This window comes from Natator depressus, chromosome 4 (genome assembly GCF_965152275.1).
Source record: "Natator depressus isolate rNatDep1 chromosome 4, rNatDep2.hap1, whole genome shotgun sequence".
Classification (NCBI taxonomy): Eukaryota; Metazoa; Chordata; order Testudines; family Cheloniidae; genus Natator; species Natator depressus.
In genome coordinates this window covers 127,456,178-127,473,682 of record NC_134237.1, presented here as the reverse complement: position 1 = coordinate 127,473,682, position 17,505 = coordinate 127,456,178, and the positions used below count along the sequence as shown (strand labels likewise).

At 41.1% G+C, this 17,505-nt stretch overlaps 1 protein-coding gene across 4 annotated transcripts in view; it reads left to right on the top strand.

Annotated features, from left to right (window-relative positions):
* Window positions 1-17,505, top strand: part of KRCC1 (lysine rich coiled-coil 1) — a 50,010-nt gene that overhangs the window by 12,186 nt on the left and 20,319 nt on the right. For 3 of the 4 annotated variants that reach the window (XR_012639380.1, XR_012639379.1, XM_074951892.1), the window contains exon 2: window positions 14,555-14,661. Coding sequence is in view for 1 of the 4 variants with exons in the window: in XM_074951892.1 (XP_074807993.1) it covers window positions 14,555-14,661 (107 nt within the window). In the remaining 3 variants the exon portion in view is untranslated. Of the gene's footprint in view, window positions 1-14,554; window positions 14,662-17,505 lie in introns of those variants that run through there. The other variant, XR_012639381.1, reaches the window with a different exon arrangement.

Sequence of the window (17,505 nt, the reverse complement as noted above, 5' to 3'; positions counted from 1 at the left end):
GGGATATGGTTGTGCAGTCACCTTTATAAGGATCAGAGAACAATCACTGATGTAAGCATAGGTAAAGTGTTTAGGAAGCCTGTTTTCGCTGTAAAAGGAATCTTCAAAAAGCTTCCAAAATGCTTTAGTAATTAAGTTAATAAATTTTCAGCAGCTCTGTAATGATTATCAAAGCATAAGATTTGGCTCAGAGTAAGTTTAGAATGTGAATACTTTGTGTCCCAGTCCTGGGTTCAGATTATTAGACTTCTCTCTCTGAGTTGGGCTCAGAAGGTAAGACCATAAATGCAAATAAAGGGAAACAGTAGAATCGAAGGTAATACAGACAGGTTCTGCACCAGAGAGCAGAAGAGCACTGAATTAGGTGGTGGTGTTTTGTTCAATAGATACAAAGAGAATGTATCTTGATATTCTTTTAAGATTACAGTTCTTGGGAAGTGGTATTAAGAAGAAGAGTGTGTGTTTTTATTTTTTCCACATTGCTCACTTCTTTTCTTTGCAAACTCCAGCCTTGTAAATTTGCTTAATGTTACCTCAGCTGCCATTCTTTATCAATTATCCCTAACTGTGCATCAAGTAAAAACTATATTGACTTTGTACCTTCTGTCCTGGGAATATCTCTTTGCTAGCGAAAACTCAGACTATTTTAATTGATTCTAAGGGATGTACTAAATAAGCAAATGTCCTTGCTAAGCATATGACCAGTGCTGGACATATTTCCCTGTTTTAGAGATGTGGCCCACTGAGTTTAAAAGTTCCAGCATAGGATACTGATGAGGTTCAACAAGGACAAGTGCAGAGTCCTGCACTTAGAACAGAAGAATCCCATGCACTGCTACACACTAGGGATCAAATGGCTAGGCAGCAGTCCTGCAGAAAAGTACCGAGAGGTTACAGTGGACAAGAAGCTGGATATGAGTCAACAGTGTGCCCTTGTTGCCAAGAAGGCTAACGGCATTTTGGGCTGTATCAGTAGGGGCATTGACAGTAGATCGAGGGACGTGTTTGTTCCCCCTCTGCTCAACATTGGTGAGGCCTCATCTGGACTACTGTGTCCAATTTTGGGCCCCACACTACAAGAAGGATGTGGAAAAATTGGAAAGTGTCCAGCAGAGGGCAACAAAAATGATTGGGGGACTGGAACACATGGCTTATGAGGAGAGGCTGAGGGAACTGGGATTGTTTAGTCTGCAGAAGAGAAGAATGAGGGGGGATTTGATAGTTGCTTTCAACTACTTGAAAGGGGGTTCCAAAGAGGATGGATCTAGACTGTTCTCAGTGGTAGCAGGTGACAGAACAAGGAGTAATGGTCTCAAGTTGCAGTGGGGGAGGTTTAGGTTGGATATTAGGAAAAACTTTTTCACTAGGAGGGTGGTGAAACACTAGAATGCGTTACCTAGGGAGGTGGTGGAATCTCCTTCCTTAGAAGTTTTTAAGATCGGGCTTGACAAAGCCCTGGCTGGGATGATTTAGTTGGGGATTGGTCCTGCTTTGAGCAGGGGGTTGGACTAGATGACCTCCTGAGATCCCTTCCAGCCCTGATATTCTGTGATACTCCTTGTTGATCCAAGTGGCCTTTGCTTGTGTCAAACTAGTGCATTGCATGATGGAACTTGTAGTCTCCACAGGCCACAGCCCATATTAAAGATGAGGATGGCTACAATCTGCTGTATTTCATGCCAATAAATCTGCCAGCGTGGTCATCATTTGTTCATGAGACACTTCATTGCCAATAGCACATCCAGCACATTTTTTAAAAATCCATCTGTAATTTAAAAAAAGCTGTTTTTTAAAAGTATAAAATATCTAAGGGCTCATGTGGATGCTCTCTGATCTTTCTGAAAAGTTTGGTTTTAGTCCATTTCCTAGCAGAGAAGTGTCCATCTTCTCACAACCATCAGGGAAGTCAAATAGGCATCTTTATGTGTAGGTCTCTAAACCAGCTGAGTTTCATCTCATGAGTTCTTAAGCTGGAAGAAATGGAGCTTTCAGTTCTTTCACTTATGTATTGACATTCTTGAGTAGTCGAGCAGTGCTAGTGTGCAACAACTGGTATGTATATTTGAATTTGGAAGAGATTACAGAACGCTTCTGATCTTCAAAACACTTACTCATTGGTTTTTAAGACAATAAAGGCATTTAATCAGTGAGAATGTTAAGATTTGGACTGAGAAGAATAATGCGAGGAATTTGAGTTACATTCACTCCGAAAACTAGGATAATTATTTTCTCTTAGCATTCATCTGGTTGAAGATCTCAAAGAAATCTTTCAAATTAATATGAATTAGTCTGATCTCACCCTCATGAGGTAGGTAACTATTTTCCTCATAGTACAGATGAGGAAACACATTTTTAAGCTTAAAGTGAGGCACCTAAATATAGTATGAATTTAGATAAAATTAGTTGCATTTGAAAAGCTTTGCCCAGATAAAGGTGACTCACCCAAGGTAACAAGTTTCAGAGTAGCAGCTGTGTTAGTCTGTATCCGCAAAAAGAAAAGGAGTACTTGTGGCACCTTAGAGACTAACAAATTTATTTGAGCATAAGCTTTTGTGAGCTACAGCTCACTTCATCGGATGCTCAAATAAATTTGTTAGTCTCTAAGGTGCCACAAGTCCTCCTTTTCTTTTTCCAAGGTAACAAGCGTATTGTGGAGCTTAGACTAGAACCAAGTTGTCCTGATGAAAGTCCTGTGGTTTAAGCACAAGACAATTGTTTCTCCTTTTTAAATACAACTTACTTAATTTACCCTGTTGTGTCCTCCTTTGCATATGTATTGTATAGTATATCACACTCAGGTGTGAAATGTCTTGCTTTTATCCTGTTGTCACTAATGTGCAGAACAGCATTAACACACTAAAATTTCTATTTAAACACTATCCACTAACATATACTGATGTTTATACACACGTTCAGTAATCCATTATTAATACAGTTAGTAGTCACTGTAGTAATTTGGATGGTGTGATTGGTAATGAAATCTGGAGCATTTCACCTCCAGATCATAGTTCAAAACATGGTCAGAATGGACAAAAATCTCTTCATTTGAGGACTGTTCAGAGGCCTGTGTGAAATGAGTTGTTTATGGTCCACAATTACTCTGGTCTCAGAATCAGGAGTTTACATTGTAACAGGCACTGTTTGTTAGCATTCTCAGCAGAGAGAAGTCACGCACTAAAGAGACCTAGTAGTGACTCACAGCCCACATGCCTAATGGTGGACCCTCTAACGTAGAATGGCAGGACTGTATAGCGAAATTATAGTGTCTGTGTATCTTCTGCTGATCAATAGAGGACTCTGCTTTCCTGAGTTGCCTCTTTGGTATCTATCACAAGTGCTTAAAAGTTTTCAAAATGTAAACTGCCCATAGAATATATGCTTCAAAGCAGCATACTTTACAGCTGGCCCCAGTAAGGTCCAGTTAAACTCGCTTCACTGCAAGCTTTGTCTTAGGAAGCACAGCAGGGTTTGGCCCAATGGGTTCTCCTTATTAATACAGAGTTGCATTTTTCAGAGTAATAAATAACTGTCTTGCATGCCAAAATTCTGAGCCTGGGACTATATATTAATTGAGCCATGGCAGCACTGTGTTTCTCTGGAATCATCACAGCACCACTGTGGCATGTCAGCCTTTTAAGAGCACTTTCTTGTGCTTAGCGTTAAGATGTTCATATCTACCATTATTACACTGTCAGTGCAAGTCTTTTCCCATAACTGGCCATAAGAGGGAAAGGTGGTGTGGCCAAATACAATGACCTGAATTGAGACCTGATTCACACGGATGCCTGGTAATCTTCAATAATAAGGGTGTAAAAAGGCAGTAAATATTTCTGGTGAATAGGCAATGTCTATAGTTATATGTACATTAGAAGCACAGCAATGTGTGTACTCAGGAACGTTGCTGTACATAAATGGCATGCAGGGCATGATGCCAAAGGCAGTGATCAATCAAGTAGTGCTGAGGTTCAGGATGTGATTAAATTGTCCTCATTCAGGAGTTCTAATACTTTTTCATAGCGTGGAGCACAGTCACATCTTAATAGGCTTTAGGAACACGAACGCTCCCATTCCCTGTCACCTAAACCACATCCTCTCCCATTTGCAATTGCACATCATCACTGTGGCAAGTACAGCAATTAATTATATGCATAAGTAGTGTTACAAAAATATTATATGTAACTTAGTTGCCTTTAATGTGATGTAGCACCTGGAAACTATGGAGGAAGGTTAGCAATGTGCAGTTAGCCAGTTCTCTGGGGCCCATTGCCAAGTGGTCACTGTTGGAGGACAGCTGTTCTGTTCCTTCCCTTCTCCTATGGTTCTGTTTCTCTGCTGGGCCCATTTTTAAAGGGCTTTATTAATGTATTTGGTCTGTGGATTATTCAGCAATAACAGGGAAATACAGAGCAGACTTCTAGTAATAATGAATTGTAACAAGCTGGCTCGATCCTGTGCTCCTGGATTGCTTGACTTCGCTGTCCCTACAGTTGGGGGGTGGGTGGGTTGGGTGCTTTTCCCCTGCTATTTCCACCTTCTGGAACAGCTTTCTCACTGCTCTGCCTCTTCTGAATCCATCTCTAGATTCATCTCTTCTCTCTGCTTTAGGGCCCCAGCCCTCTGTAATAACTTATTTGGAGGACTTGGGGTTTGAATTTATAACATTTGATTAGTTTCAGCTGTTCTACTGAAATGCACAAATATCCAACAATTAGTCTTTGCATAATTGAACCAATACTTGGATATTTTTTCTTCCTGCATGTGAATTTCAATTCTGTTGACACAGCTATATTCATTTTGATATATAAAATAATACCAGTAAGCACCCATCTAGTGCTTTAGATCTCCTGATGATAAATTCAAATGCATAACAGCAAAAGCAGTCACTAGGTAGGTTTGGGCAATCTATTTAAATCTATTTGCGTAAAGCAAGAGAATCAAAACTCTCAATTATTCCCTCATTTCTCCCACCAGCCACCACTTCCAGCAAAACGGGTGGATTCTGTAATTACTGCCCAATTGAAGTGTTCTATATCAACAGAACGGGTATGGCATGGCTAAGAGCAGGGAAGGCTTCTTTCCCCCTATTGCTCTGGGCTCTGAAACCCAGCAAAGTGGGTGGTCACAGAGCCTGGGCTCCAGTACAAGCCCAAATGTCTACAATGCTATTTTTAGCCCTGTAGCACAAGCCCAAGTCCGTTGACCCAGACTCTGAATCTCGCTGCCGATGGGAACGTAGACCCACAGTTACCTTATGCAATCTTGTGTTCTGTAACAGTCACCTTTGTCTTCATGCCCCTTCCATTGTGTTGTACACCCGTGAGGTGTGTTTTAAACAGGAGAAAGGACTATTTCTTATGTTTGTACAGTACCCTGCACAAAGAGGCTGTAATCCTGGTTGGTGTCACTAGGATTGCTGTAATACAAATCACACACTGGATTGTTAATTCTGCCTTCGTGTGGGAACATACATTGAGGCAGTCAAAACTTTTTCTCAGGCATTAGCCAAAGAGGCTCATCTAAACATCTTTTCTGAAGCCCCTAAATACTGTCATTCTAACGTGACGCTCCAGATCCTGTGACTTCTAGTGGCAATGGTGACTGATCTTACCAGCTGTAACTGCAGTGTCAGGAAATATTTGTTCAGCTACATATTCAGGAGTTACAGTGAAGTTATACAGATATACTTCTGATTCATTTGTGAAGGGACATTATTGGAGATAGGCTGAGTTCTGTAGTGATCAAATATAGTAAGCCCTGAAATCACAGGCAAGAATTATTGCTTTGTCTCCTCAGACTACTGCACAATATCACTAAGATCAGAACAAAATCAATGGTCTGTATTTCCCAAGGATACTGAGGATAAATTGGTTAATGACCATGAGAATCTCCAAATCTACTCATTAAATATCACATATAAACACAGGGAGTGAAATTCTAGCTCCATTGAAGTCAATGGCAAAACTCCCACTGATTTCAGCAGGGTCAGGATATCACCCTGGGTTAGGAAGATGGTGATTGGGAGAAACTTACCCTTCTTTATTTTGTTCCTTACTCCCAATATTTCTGATCATTAATATTTCCACTTCTATAGCACTTCCTTTGTGAGCATCTCAGTGGACTTTACAAAACACTGAGTCTCACAACCCCTGTTTGAGGGATAGATGAGTAAACATTACAATCTCCATTTTACAGATGGTGAAACCGAGGCAAAAACTTAAATGACCTATCCAAGGTCACATGACAAGTCAGTAACGGAGCAGATAGGAAGTGCTTTGCCAGATCAGGCCAACTGTCCAGCTAGCCCAGTGTCCTTCTTCTAACAATGGCGAGTGCTTCAGAGAAATGAGTAAGAAACTTTATAGTGGACCATTATGGAATAACCTATCCAGAGGGAAGTTTCTTTGTAACCCCAGTCACATACTGATTGACTTGTGTGCGAAAGCAGGAGGATTTATATCACTCCTTCACTTTATTTTCATCCTATCTAATGTAAGTCTGGATGTTCTCATTATCAATATAAATGTCCAATAAATGAGGACCAATCGCTTTGTAGGAAAAAATCATTTGTCTATTTTGTGAGGGTGAATCTTCTTTAAATGACAGAATGTTAGTTCAGAGTGATCTGAGCCCATGCCCTGGAATGCTTCACAAAGTTTTTTTGGTCATGGACAAAATACTGAGTTCAAAATGGCAATCATGCAAGGCTGCCACTTTGAATTCAGTATCTCTGTAATGTTTCTCCTTAACGGTGCTGTTGGATTCAAAGGTGGGCAGTTTGGGTTTTTTAAAGTATATTTAGTTGTCATAAAAGGTGCTGTCTTTGAGACAGAAGTCCTCTGTGTACTCTCAGGTTCATCATAGGCAGTGGCAAGGCATGGTTCCCCACTCTGCTGCCACAGTGCATCAGTAGCCTTCTTGAGGGATTGCTGAAAGGAGATGAGGGTAAATTCATTCTCCAGTTCTTGTCATTTGTGCTGGGAATGCCAAAACGAATGACAGTGCATTGGCTTTGTGATGTGCACACTTGCCCACTAAGAACTGGACTCAGATTGCATAGGCCACCCTGAAGAGCCTTCGTGATGTACTGGCTGGATTAGATTTCAATAGGAGCTGCATCCATGCCTGAATTTTGGTCTGTATGTTTCTACTGCGTGATCATGTTACACACTGGATAATGGGGTGTATTACTGGGTAAGTATTTTGCTTTAAAATCTGTGTTGACACAAAGGTAAGATATATTTCACATGCCTAAAGCCAAAACTTTCAGATTTAAGTTCCTAAAGTCAAGCACCAGGAAACGGCTCAATGTTTTTCCAGACGTGATGAGCATCTACAGCTCTGACTGGCTTCAGTAGGAGCTGCAGGTGCTCAGTACCTTTGAAAATCAGGCCACTTAAGGCCTTGCCTGGGTTAGGAAAAGTGGGTACGGTTATGTTGGGCTTAGCTATCACATTTCCTAATGCAGACACATGTTAATGCCTTCAGCTCAATTTCAGCAGGTCAGGTTACTAAGCTAAAAGTGTTTCTGTGTATGTACAGTGTGTATAAAAAGGGGGGGGGGCGGGCAGGCAGTTGAGTTTGTCAGACTTAGCAAGCTCATACCAGCTAAGTTGGACCTAAACTTAACCTTTCCTCTACAGACAAAGCTTATTTAGGAGCCAAACTTTAGGCAGCTAGGTTAAAAAAAAAAAAAATTGTTGGCCTAATTCTACTAAACAATCAAACTATTCAGCTCTCTGGCAACATGAGCATGACAATTTGCTAGCCTGATTTGCAAACCTACTCACCCAGATTTACCATATAGATAATATTTTTAATGGGATTTTTTTTAATATTACTTGCAACTTTGCATGCTATATAGTCCCCCTTTCCTCTTGTTTTTAAATTCCTGCCTTTTTGCCATGCTTCACATATCAGAAGCTTGTAGAGGGATGATGACTAGTGCTATTCAGTTTCTTTTTGTAACAGAATGCAAAATGCTGATCATGGGAATTTGACAAATGCAAGGTCATGCGCATGGGAAAGCATCATTTGAACTACCTATGTACATGGCTGGGTTCTAAATTAACTATGACTAGTCAAAAACAAGACCTGTTTGTCACTGTGGCAACTCAGTATAAATCTCTGCTCACTGTGCAGCAGCAGTCAAAAGAGTAAAGAGTAAACAAATGTTGCCAGTTCTTATGATTGTATCAGAAGACTCATAATATTAAGTGTCTCTCCAAAAGCCTTGGTTCCTTGTCATGTTATTAGTTGAAAATCTCAACTTCCACTGGGGGGGGAGTTTCTAGCCGTCATGGTGTGAAGAATGTGAACCCTAAAGGCTCCAAAAAACAACAATCCTGAATTTATTATTTTTTTAAAAACAATTTAATGATATTTACATCAGTCTCTTTGAGCTCAACTCTTTTTTTGGACTCTTGGGGTTGGCAATACTACAAATGTTAAGATGTGCAAATAACAGAATAGAAAATAATGCAGAGAACATTATGCCACTTCCTCAATGTATTCTCACCTGGATTCTGATTACCCTATTAGAGAAAAGATAGAGCTAAAATAGGAGAGGGAGGAGATGTCTGGAGAGCAAAGACAAAATTGATCAAAAGTATGGAAGCTTCTACGGAGAGATTGGAAAGATAGGAACTACTAAGAAAGGAGGGATCTAAGATGTGACATGATAGAGGTATAGAAAATAAAAAATGGTATTGTCTAGGTGTATCATGTCCTACTATTATCCTTTTGCATAATAAAAGAACAGGGGGACACTCATTGAAAATGAAAGGCAACATTTAAAACTAGTAAGATTTTTTCTTTTTTAATGCAAGGCAGTTAACCAGAGGAAGTCATTACCACGAGATGTCATTGAGGACAAGAGCATAGCAGGATTCAGAAAAGGATTATAAATGGTCTAAGAGAAAACATAGGAATTACAATACCAGATCAGACCAGTGGTTTCTCTAATCCAATATTTATTTCTGACAATGGCCGGTACTAGCTGCGTTAGAGGAAGATACAAGAAACTCTGCAATGAGCAGTTGTGGTATAACCTACCCGTATAGAAAGCTTCCTAATCTTCATTAGTTTATGGGATTTTTTTTGTCCTGAAACACACAAACCCTCAGGCTTCAGGGATAAACAAGTGACTGAGAGCTAGAAAAAAATCTTCTATTGTAGATTATTTTGTAATTGGCTATTACAGTGTTTCTTGCACCTTCCTCTGAGGTATCTGGTTTGGCCACTGTCAGAAACAGGGTACCAGAATAGATCGACCACTATTCTGATCTGGTATGGCAATTCCTGTGTCCTAGTCATTTTTTTCTTGAAACAATATCCGAGTTTAATGAAGAGGGGAAGCTGACTAGTCCTAGCCTGTGTCCTTTTGGAAGTTTGACACAGTTTGACATTGCTACAAAGAAAAACTGAGTAGGATTAGTCAGTTTCTCTTTGCAGCATTTTAATAGCAAAGTGAAATTAACAACACATTGCTTGTTGTGTGCATACAGCTGAGTGGTAGGGTGACTAGCAAGAAGCATCAGTAAATTGTATTGACCCCTCCCAACCCGCTCTTAAAGGGGAATGAACTAGATCAATTAATAGCCCTCCTCCACCTTTAATTTTTGTTATCTGTGAGATAAGGGCTGCAAATGGACCTGACTAAATGCTGACTTTGATTTGCAGCACTCCATTCATTCTCTGATAAATAAAAAGTACATGTGTTTAAGAATGCCATTTATAGTGCAACAGTTCTTGGCAATCACCAGAGGGAAATGTTCATCTTCTGTTCCCCAGAGTGCTTATAATGTAAAATTAAAGTTGCTTGACCCAGAGTAGCCAGCCAGCAGGTGTTAGCTGTTTGACAGCACAAGAAGTGGAAAGCATACAGTGTACCTGATATGCAGTTACTTTTCTCAGGTGACCCTTAGGTTATGTCTATGCTACAGCAACACAGCTATAGTCTTTCCATCGCTGTAGATAATCCACCCTTGTGAGAGAAAGTAGCTAAGCTGATGGAAGAATTTTTCTGTCAGCCTAGCTGTGTCTACACCATGGCTTAGGCTGACTTAACTATATTACGCGGGTATGAATTTTTCACACCCCTGAATGACGTAGCTAGGTCAACCTAAAGTTTAGGTGTAAACCTGGCTTCCGTGTGATTATTTTTAGGACTGAGAAGCTTAAAAATCATATGCTCACTTCTGTGTTTAGCTCGAAAGGGCAATCTAGGAATAAGCAGAGCCATAGAAATTATAAACGGAAAAATACCAATAGTTCAAACTCTAGTTTCTTGAAACATGACTACGATAGTCTTTTGCACATAAAAAAATCATACCTCACTGATCTCCAATCTTTATGATAAGGGTGGCTGTCATCTTACGCTCCCAGAGGAATGGAGAGAAAAAATCCATGTTAGTGTCATGTAATAATGTCCATTAATTTTGTGCAGCACTTAGATACCATGACTGTAGGCATACCATAAAAATCTAACAGATACATTGAGTTTGATGTACTGATACAGACTTTTACAAGACCATTGAATTGCTCATAAACTCTGGATTGAAGTTTAGAACTCAAGCAGAAGTCCTACATTTATATTTTGACTTTTTTATCCCACTGAAGTCAATTGAAGCTGCTGGGCACTCAGCGCTCTTGGAAAAAGAGGCCATTTATTCTTGAATGTGGATGTGGGAACTTCAGCATCCATTTTTTGAAAATTTTGGCTAGTCTTTTTTAGGTGTTCTTACTATACTAATGATGGCTCACAGTCAGACCTTATTATGTAGTCGGTATGCTTTGAAATGATAGGAAAAAATGAGACTCTAGAATAAGAAAAGCTATGGTAACAAAATTCTACTTTTACACAGACCCCACCCCGAATTGCATTGACAAGAAATAAAAAATGCCCACTGTAAACCAGCATCCGTTCGGTTCAGGTGATGCATAGTTTGAGTACTATGGTTAAGATTTTCAAAGCAGCCTGAGGGATTTAGACAAATTTTCCACTAAAAATTGTGGACGATTTGTGTCCCAATCCCTTGCACTGACTTGAGAATCTAAACACATATCTTTAAGAAGTGACTGCCTATTAATAGTGCAACTTCTTGTTGGACTGGAAGTTCAGGAGACCTGCTATTCCTTATAAAACCAAATATCAAATGGGTGTCTGTTTTCTGTAGGCATACAATGGTAAAACATAACTTTATGGCATCCAGTTAGTTGTTTCAACTCAGTTCCTTGAAACCACCAGATCCAATTCCCTGCTGCTAACGCTATAACTTCTTTTCGCTTTTGCATTCCATGTCAGGATTCTTAGGTGTGCTATAGAAATGTCTGACCGCACATACTTTTTCCTCTGCTAAGAAAGCTGTGCATTGTGGATCTACGGTCAGGAGACCATATTTACAATTAGTGTTCTTGAGTGGTACAGGAAGGATTGTCCGAGTTTCCCTGTTCAAAACAAGAAATATTGCAAACATTTTCCAATGGTAAATAAGGCAGCCATTTCCCATGGTAATATTATCACATGTATTCACTTACATTCCAATTCAGTTTTTTTAAAAAAAGAGATCTCCTTCATATATATTTCCCCAGTTTAGACATCCCCTTACTGTTCAGTGCTCTTGCTAATTATGCAGGATAAGGGGCCTTCCTTTAAGCAAACTGATCCAGTTTTGTAGAAAGTTCGTAACTTTTGGAGACTTAGGTAGGCTTGTACTAAAGCACAGAGCTGAGAATCATGAAATCTTGGCTCTCTTCCCAGCTCTGAGTTGGACTTCTTGTGTGGCTCGGAGCAAGTCATTTTACTCTCTCCATTTGACAGGGATGAGACTAAATACATCATGAATCTCCGATTGTTTTACAGTTATTGGATGGATAGTGCTAGAGAAATGAAAAGCATGATTAGAATTAAGCATCTGGCCAATGTAACTCATGAAAAGTGTTTGAAAATAAAGTTTGCATTTGGAAATAATATTTTTGAGCCAGTGACTGGCGGTGGACATCTTGCTGAAAAACAACATTTGTCACACAATCAATGTGGGAACCCAACACAGAAGACTGTAAGGACCACATTTTTAAATGTCTCTGCTTATGAATTGCAGTTATAGATTAACCAGTAGTTGTGTGCAAGTCAGGGCTGTACATATGCATAGATACAATAATAAAGATTTGTGCGTCTGCAAATCCCCACGTTGTGCAAATGCATCAAGACTTTGTGGTAGAAGCTTTTCTTTGGATTGTTAAACTGATATGAAAGCAACATACAAAGTGGTTTTATAGTCCCATGCGCTCAGGCTTCCATTCTGTAGGAGCCACAAATGGTGTCCCTTTTCAGTGAGATGATTGCAACTGTGTCAGTTCATTCCTAGGTTGTACTGCTTGTATTAAATGCATGCTTGATTGGTAGAAGTGTTTGAGTATGTCTAAAAACACTCCTTTATAACAGGGGTATTTTGACTTCACAGATAAGCTGATGACTGTGTTCTCCCTAGTGTTAGCAGAGGGAATATCATTCAGAGCAGGGGTGGGCAAACTTTTTGGCCTGAGGGCCACATTGGGGTTGCGAAACGATATGGAGGGCTGGGTAGGGAAGTCTGTGCCTCCCCAAACAGCCTGGCCCCCTCCCACTTCCCGCCCCCTGACTGCCCCCCTCAGAACTCCTGACCCATCCAACCCCTCCTGCTCCTTGTCCCCTGACCACCCCCTCCTGGGACCCCCATCCCTAACTGCACCCCCCCCCGGACCCCACCCCCTATCCAACCCACCCAGCTCCCTGTCTCCTGACTGCCCCCCAGGACCTCCTTCCCCTTATCCAACCCCCACCCCCTGCGCTTACCTTGCCACTCAGAGCGGCAGGATAGGCTTATTGGAAAGCCTGGGAGGTGGGTGGGTGCAAGCTGCACTGCCCATGCGGCAGCGTGGCTGCAGGGGAAGGGGAACAGCGGGAGAGGGGCTGGGGGCAAGCCTCCCCTGCCGGGAGCTCGGGCTGAGCAGGATGGTCCCGCGGGACAGATGTGGCCCATTGGCCGTAATTTGCCCACCTCTGATTCAGAGCAATAAAACATTGGTAGCCAGGGGGGTCCCAAACTTTTTCATAGTGTGGACCACCGCTTAACAGAGAGCATCTCATAGACCTGACACCTCCCCTATAATTTGTAGTCATACAGGCCATCTGGCTACCCACATGGTCCTTTTCATCCCCTGCGTTCCTGGACATATTACCTGGCGCATTCCTTTCTCATGCTCCCCTGGATGTTCCTTTCCTGTTCCTGAATGGGAGCTGCAGTTCCACTGGTGACTCCAATCGCCAAGGGCCGTTTCCTCCTCCAACCTTTATAAGAGCCCCCCTTAGTGGAGACATTAAAACTTGCTCTTCCTCTTTGCTTCAGTCTCCTCACCAGGATCTTCAAGGCCTTGCCAGTTCAGTGCCTGGCTGTGTTTCCTCTCGTTTCCTCCTCTCCTCTTCCCAAACATCTCTCCTAACTACACTTGTTATATCCACTTCCATGCTGCGCTTTAAGGGCTTGTTGACACAAGAAAGTTGCCTGGGTTTAAACTGAGGTGTGAATGTAAGCCCATTTAGTTAAACCAATGCATACCCCTATGTGGACGCTCTTCCTTTATTTTAAGAGTGGCCTTTTTGGGGTTAGTTTAAGAATTTATCTACACTTGAAAATTAATTCGGATTAAGCAAAAGTGTGAATTTAAAGCACAGTCAACCTTGGATTAAGCTAAATGGGAATAAAATGCTCTTATTCTGGGACAAGAGTGTCCACACATGGACCAGCTACTGTGCTTTAAATTCATACCATACCTTGATCCAAGTTTACTTTCAAGTGTAGGCCATCCTAAATCAACCAGGAGCAGAGTTAAACTAAACCAGAGCAAACCACTCTTAAACTGAAAAAAGCCTTCACGTAGGGGTTTGCCCCAGTTTAACTAAATCCGTTAAAAAACCAATTTAAGGTAAATGAGTGCAACTTTTTTTGACAAGACCGCAGTGCCTTCCTCTTAGTTGTATCTAGCAACTTTCTCATCTTCCTTCAAATCTGTCCTTTAAAACGCACTTCTTTTGCCAAGCTTTCCCACGCTCACGGTGAAATTCACTCCTGTGCAGAGGGCTAGCACAGGACCTGTGTACTACTTCAGTCCTATTTAAGGGCCTGTTCCCATCCCATTCCTTTCAAACAGTTTCCAATCCATCTGAACTGGACTCTAAGTCCTTGGGGCAGAATCTTTGCTGTCTCTTTATTTTTATAAGGGCCAGGTACACTTATGGTTTTCTATAACTAATACCTTGATGATCCACTAGAGCAGCAGTTTTGTGGGTGAGATGGTTTAGGTAGCTTTGCAATAGTCCTTTGAAAACATAACCAGGCTCTATGTGATTTCTTGCTTTAATATATCACAATTCAGTGAATGGACCTTTGTTTCATCATATTGCATTGGATGTAAATATGTGAACATCAACGGCGGCTGGTATGTCTCTTAAGTAAAGAAATGAAAATCTTTCTTGTCCTAGCTACTGACTGTTCCTCTCTTTAACCTTTGATTTTAGGTGGTACGTTGGACGAGGCGACGAGAAAAGATCTTTTCACGGACACCTTCTGTAAAGTGTGTGGGGCTGTGCTGCAGTTTGAGTCGCAAAGAATTTCACATTACGAGGTAAGCCATAAGGGTACGTCAGTATCCTCCTACATAATGCTACCTGTTTTTTTCCAGTGACAATTGCATTGCATATGGGTCACTTATGGCTTTTTGTAGTGACTTATCCAAGACTCCTCATCATGGTTGGATGGTGACCAGAGTTGCATACTATGACTACCAGGATCAGTTACAGTTACCGCAGCTGAAGGGTTGTACACATGTTCTAAGTCAGTGGTTCTCAAACTTTTGTACTGGTGACTCCTTTCACACAGCAAGGCTCTGAGTGTGACCCCCCCCCCTTATAAATTAAAAACACTTTTTCATATATTTAACACCATTATAAATGCTGGAGGCAAAGCGGGGTTTGGGGTGGAGGCTAACAGCTCACAACCCCCCATGTAATAACGTCACGACCCCCGAAGGGTCCCAACCCCCAGTTTGAGAACCCCTGTTCTAAGTAGATCACATAGGACACAGTGAACTATAAATCATGCTGAAGGCTTTTAGTCTTGGAACTAATAAATATCTTGGGTGAATACTTTTTTGTTATAAAGTGTACTTTGCCTTTACATGGGATCCTTTGTCTGTACAGAGGTTCCCAGGCACTAGTATTTCTTCCAGTTTCAGCCAAAGCAATATAATCTCTTCACTCTCAATCTTCACAAGTTAAAGAAGTTCAGAATGTCTACTACCTTGGGAGTTCATTATTGTTATCTACAGTAGAAACTGAGGACTTGCTCCAACAAGGTGCTGAGTGCCCTTAACTCTTGTTCACTTCAGCTGGAGTCAAAGACACTCAGCATCTCATAGGGATCAGGCTTCAGCATTAGTTTCTCTCTTTTGGGATATGTCTTCACTGGAAAAAAAAAAAAGGTGCGTTCTTAACTCAGGTTAGCTAACTTGGGTTAAAATAGCAATGAAGACATGGCAAGTCAGCTTTTCACCTGAGTTAGCAACTCAACTTAAAGCCTTTAGGGGAGCTTGAGGTTGAACTTGAGCTACTAACCTGAGTTAAAAACAGACTTGCTCTGTCTTCACTGTTGTTTTAACCCAGATAGTTAACCTGAGCTAAGAACACACCATTTTGTTTTTTGCGGTGCAGACATACCCTTTGTTGAATCTGACCTCAACTGAGGATGCAGATAATATCCTAATGACTTCACCATTACAGGGGGAAAGGCTATTTTCCATACTGATAGTGTTTTCTGAGTCAATGTTTTAGCCAGCATCAAACTCGTGTGTAGCAGGATCTCATTCTCTTTGGTGGCTTTGTATGGGCAGCCTGGGATTGCTCCTCTGAAGCCATGGCATCTGTTTGGATAGTATCCGCTCAGAGCAGGCAAATGACATGTTGGCCAACAGGTGACTACCATATCCTGGAACATATGTGCAGCTGTGTTTTACCAGGATATGGTGTGGTATGAGATGGCACTTCCAGAATTAAAAAGGAACTGAAAAATGTAGGATCCTTCCTACTGGGAGGCAGAATGGCCTTGTGGTCAAGGCACAAGAATGGGAAGCAGGAGAGCTGGGTTCTCGTCTTCATTCTGCAATAGACTTTCTCTGAGATCTTGTGTATGTTTCTTAGCCTGTCCAGGCTTCAGTGTCTCCATCTGTTAGAGAGAGATGGAAGGGATGCTTGTTTCACTAAGGTGAGGATTAATTCGTGACTGTAAAGACTGCTTTTAGATACCTTGAACAGAAACCCCTATAAAAGCACTACATATTAGCATTATCAATTAACTTACCTTCTGTACCCAGAAAGATAATGGAGCAAATAATTAAGCAATCCACTTGCAAGCATCTAGAAGAAAATAAGGTGATAAGTAACAGTTGGCATGGATTTGTAAAGAATAAATAGTGTCAAACCACCCTGATAGCTCTCTTTGACAGGGTAACAAGCCTTGTGGATGGGGGGGAGCGGTAGATGTGGTATATCTTGAGTTTAGTAAAGCTTTTGATACCGTCTCACATGACGTTCTCATAAACAAACTAGAGAAATGCAACCTAGATGGAGCTACTATAAGGTGGGTGCAAAACTGGTTGGAAAACTGCTCCCAGAGAGTAGTTATCAGTGGTTCACAGTCAAGCTGGAAGTGCATAACAAGTGGGGTCCTGCAGGGATCAGTTGTGGGTTTGGTTCTGTTCAATATCTTTATCAATTATTTAGATAATGGCATAGAGAGTACACTTATAAAGTTTGCGGATGATACCAAGCTGGGAGGGGTTGCAAGTGATTTGGAGGATAGGATTAAAATTCAGAATGATCTGGACAAACTGGAGACATGTTCTGAAATAAATAGGATGAAATTCAATAAGGACAAATGCAAAGTACTCCATTTAGGAAGAAACAATCAGTTGCACACATAGAAAATGGGAAGTGACTGCCTAGGAAAGAGTACTGCGGAAAGGGATCTGGGGATCATAGTGGACCATAAGCCAAATATGAGTCAACAGTGTTACTCTGTGGCAAAAAAAGAAAACATCATTAGGATGTATTAGCAAGAGTGTTGTAAGCAAGACACGAGAAGTAATTCTTCCACTCTACTCCGTGCTGATTAGGCCTCTGCTGGAGTTTTGTGTCCAGTTCTGGGCACCACATTTCAGGAAAGATGTGGACAAATTGGAGAAAGTCCAGAGAAGATCAACAGAAATTATTAAAGGTCTAGAAAACATGACCTATGAGGGAGGATTGAAAAAATTGGGTTTGTTTAGTCTGGAAAAGAGAAGACTGAGAAGGGACGTGATAACAGTTTTCAAGTACATAAAAGGTTGTTACAAGGAGGAGGGAGAAAAAATGTTCTTCTTAACCTCTGAGGATAAGACAAGAAGCAATGGGCTTTAAATTGCAACAAGGGAGGT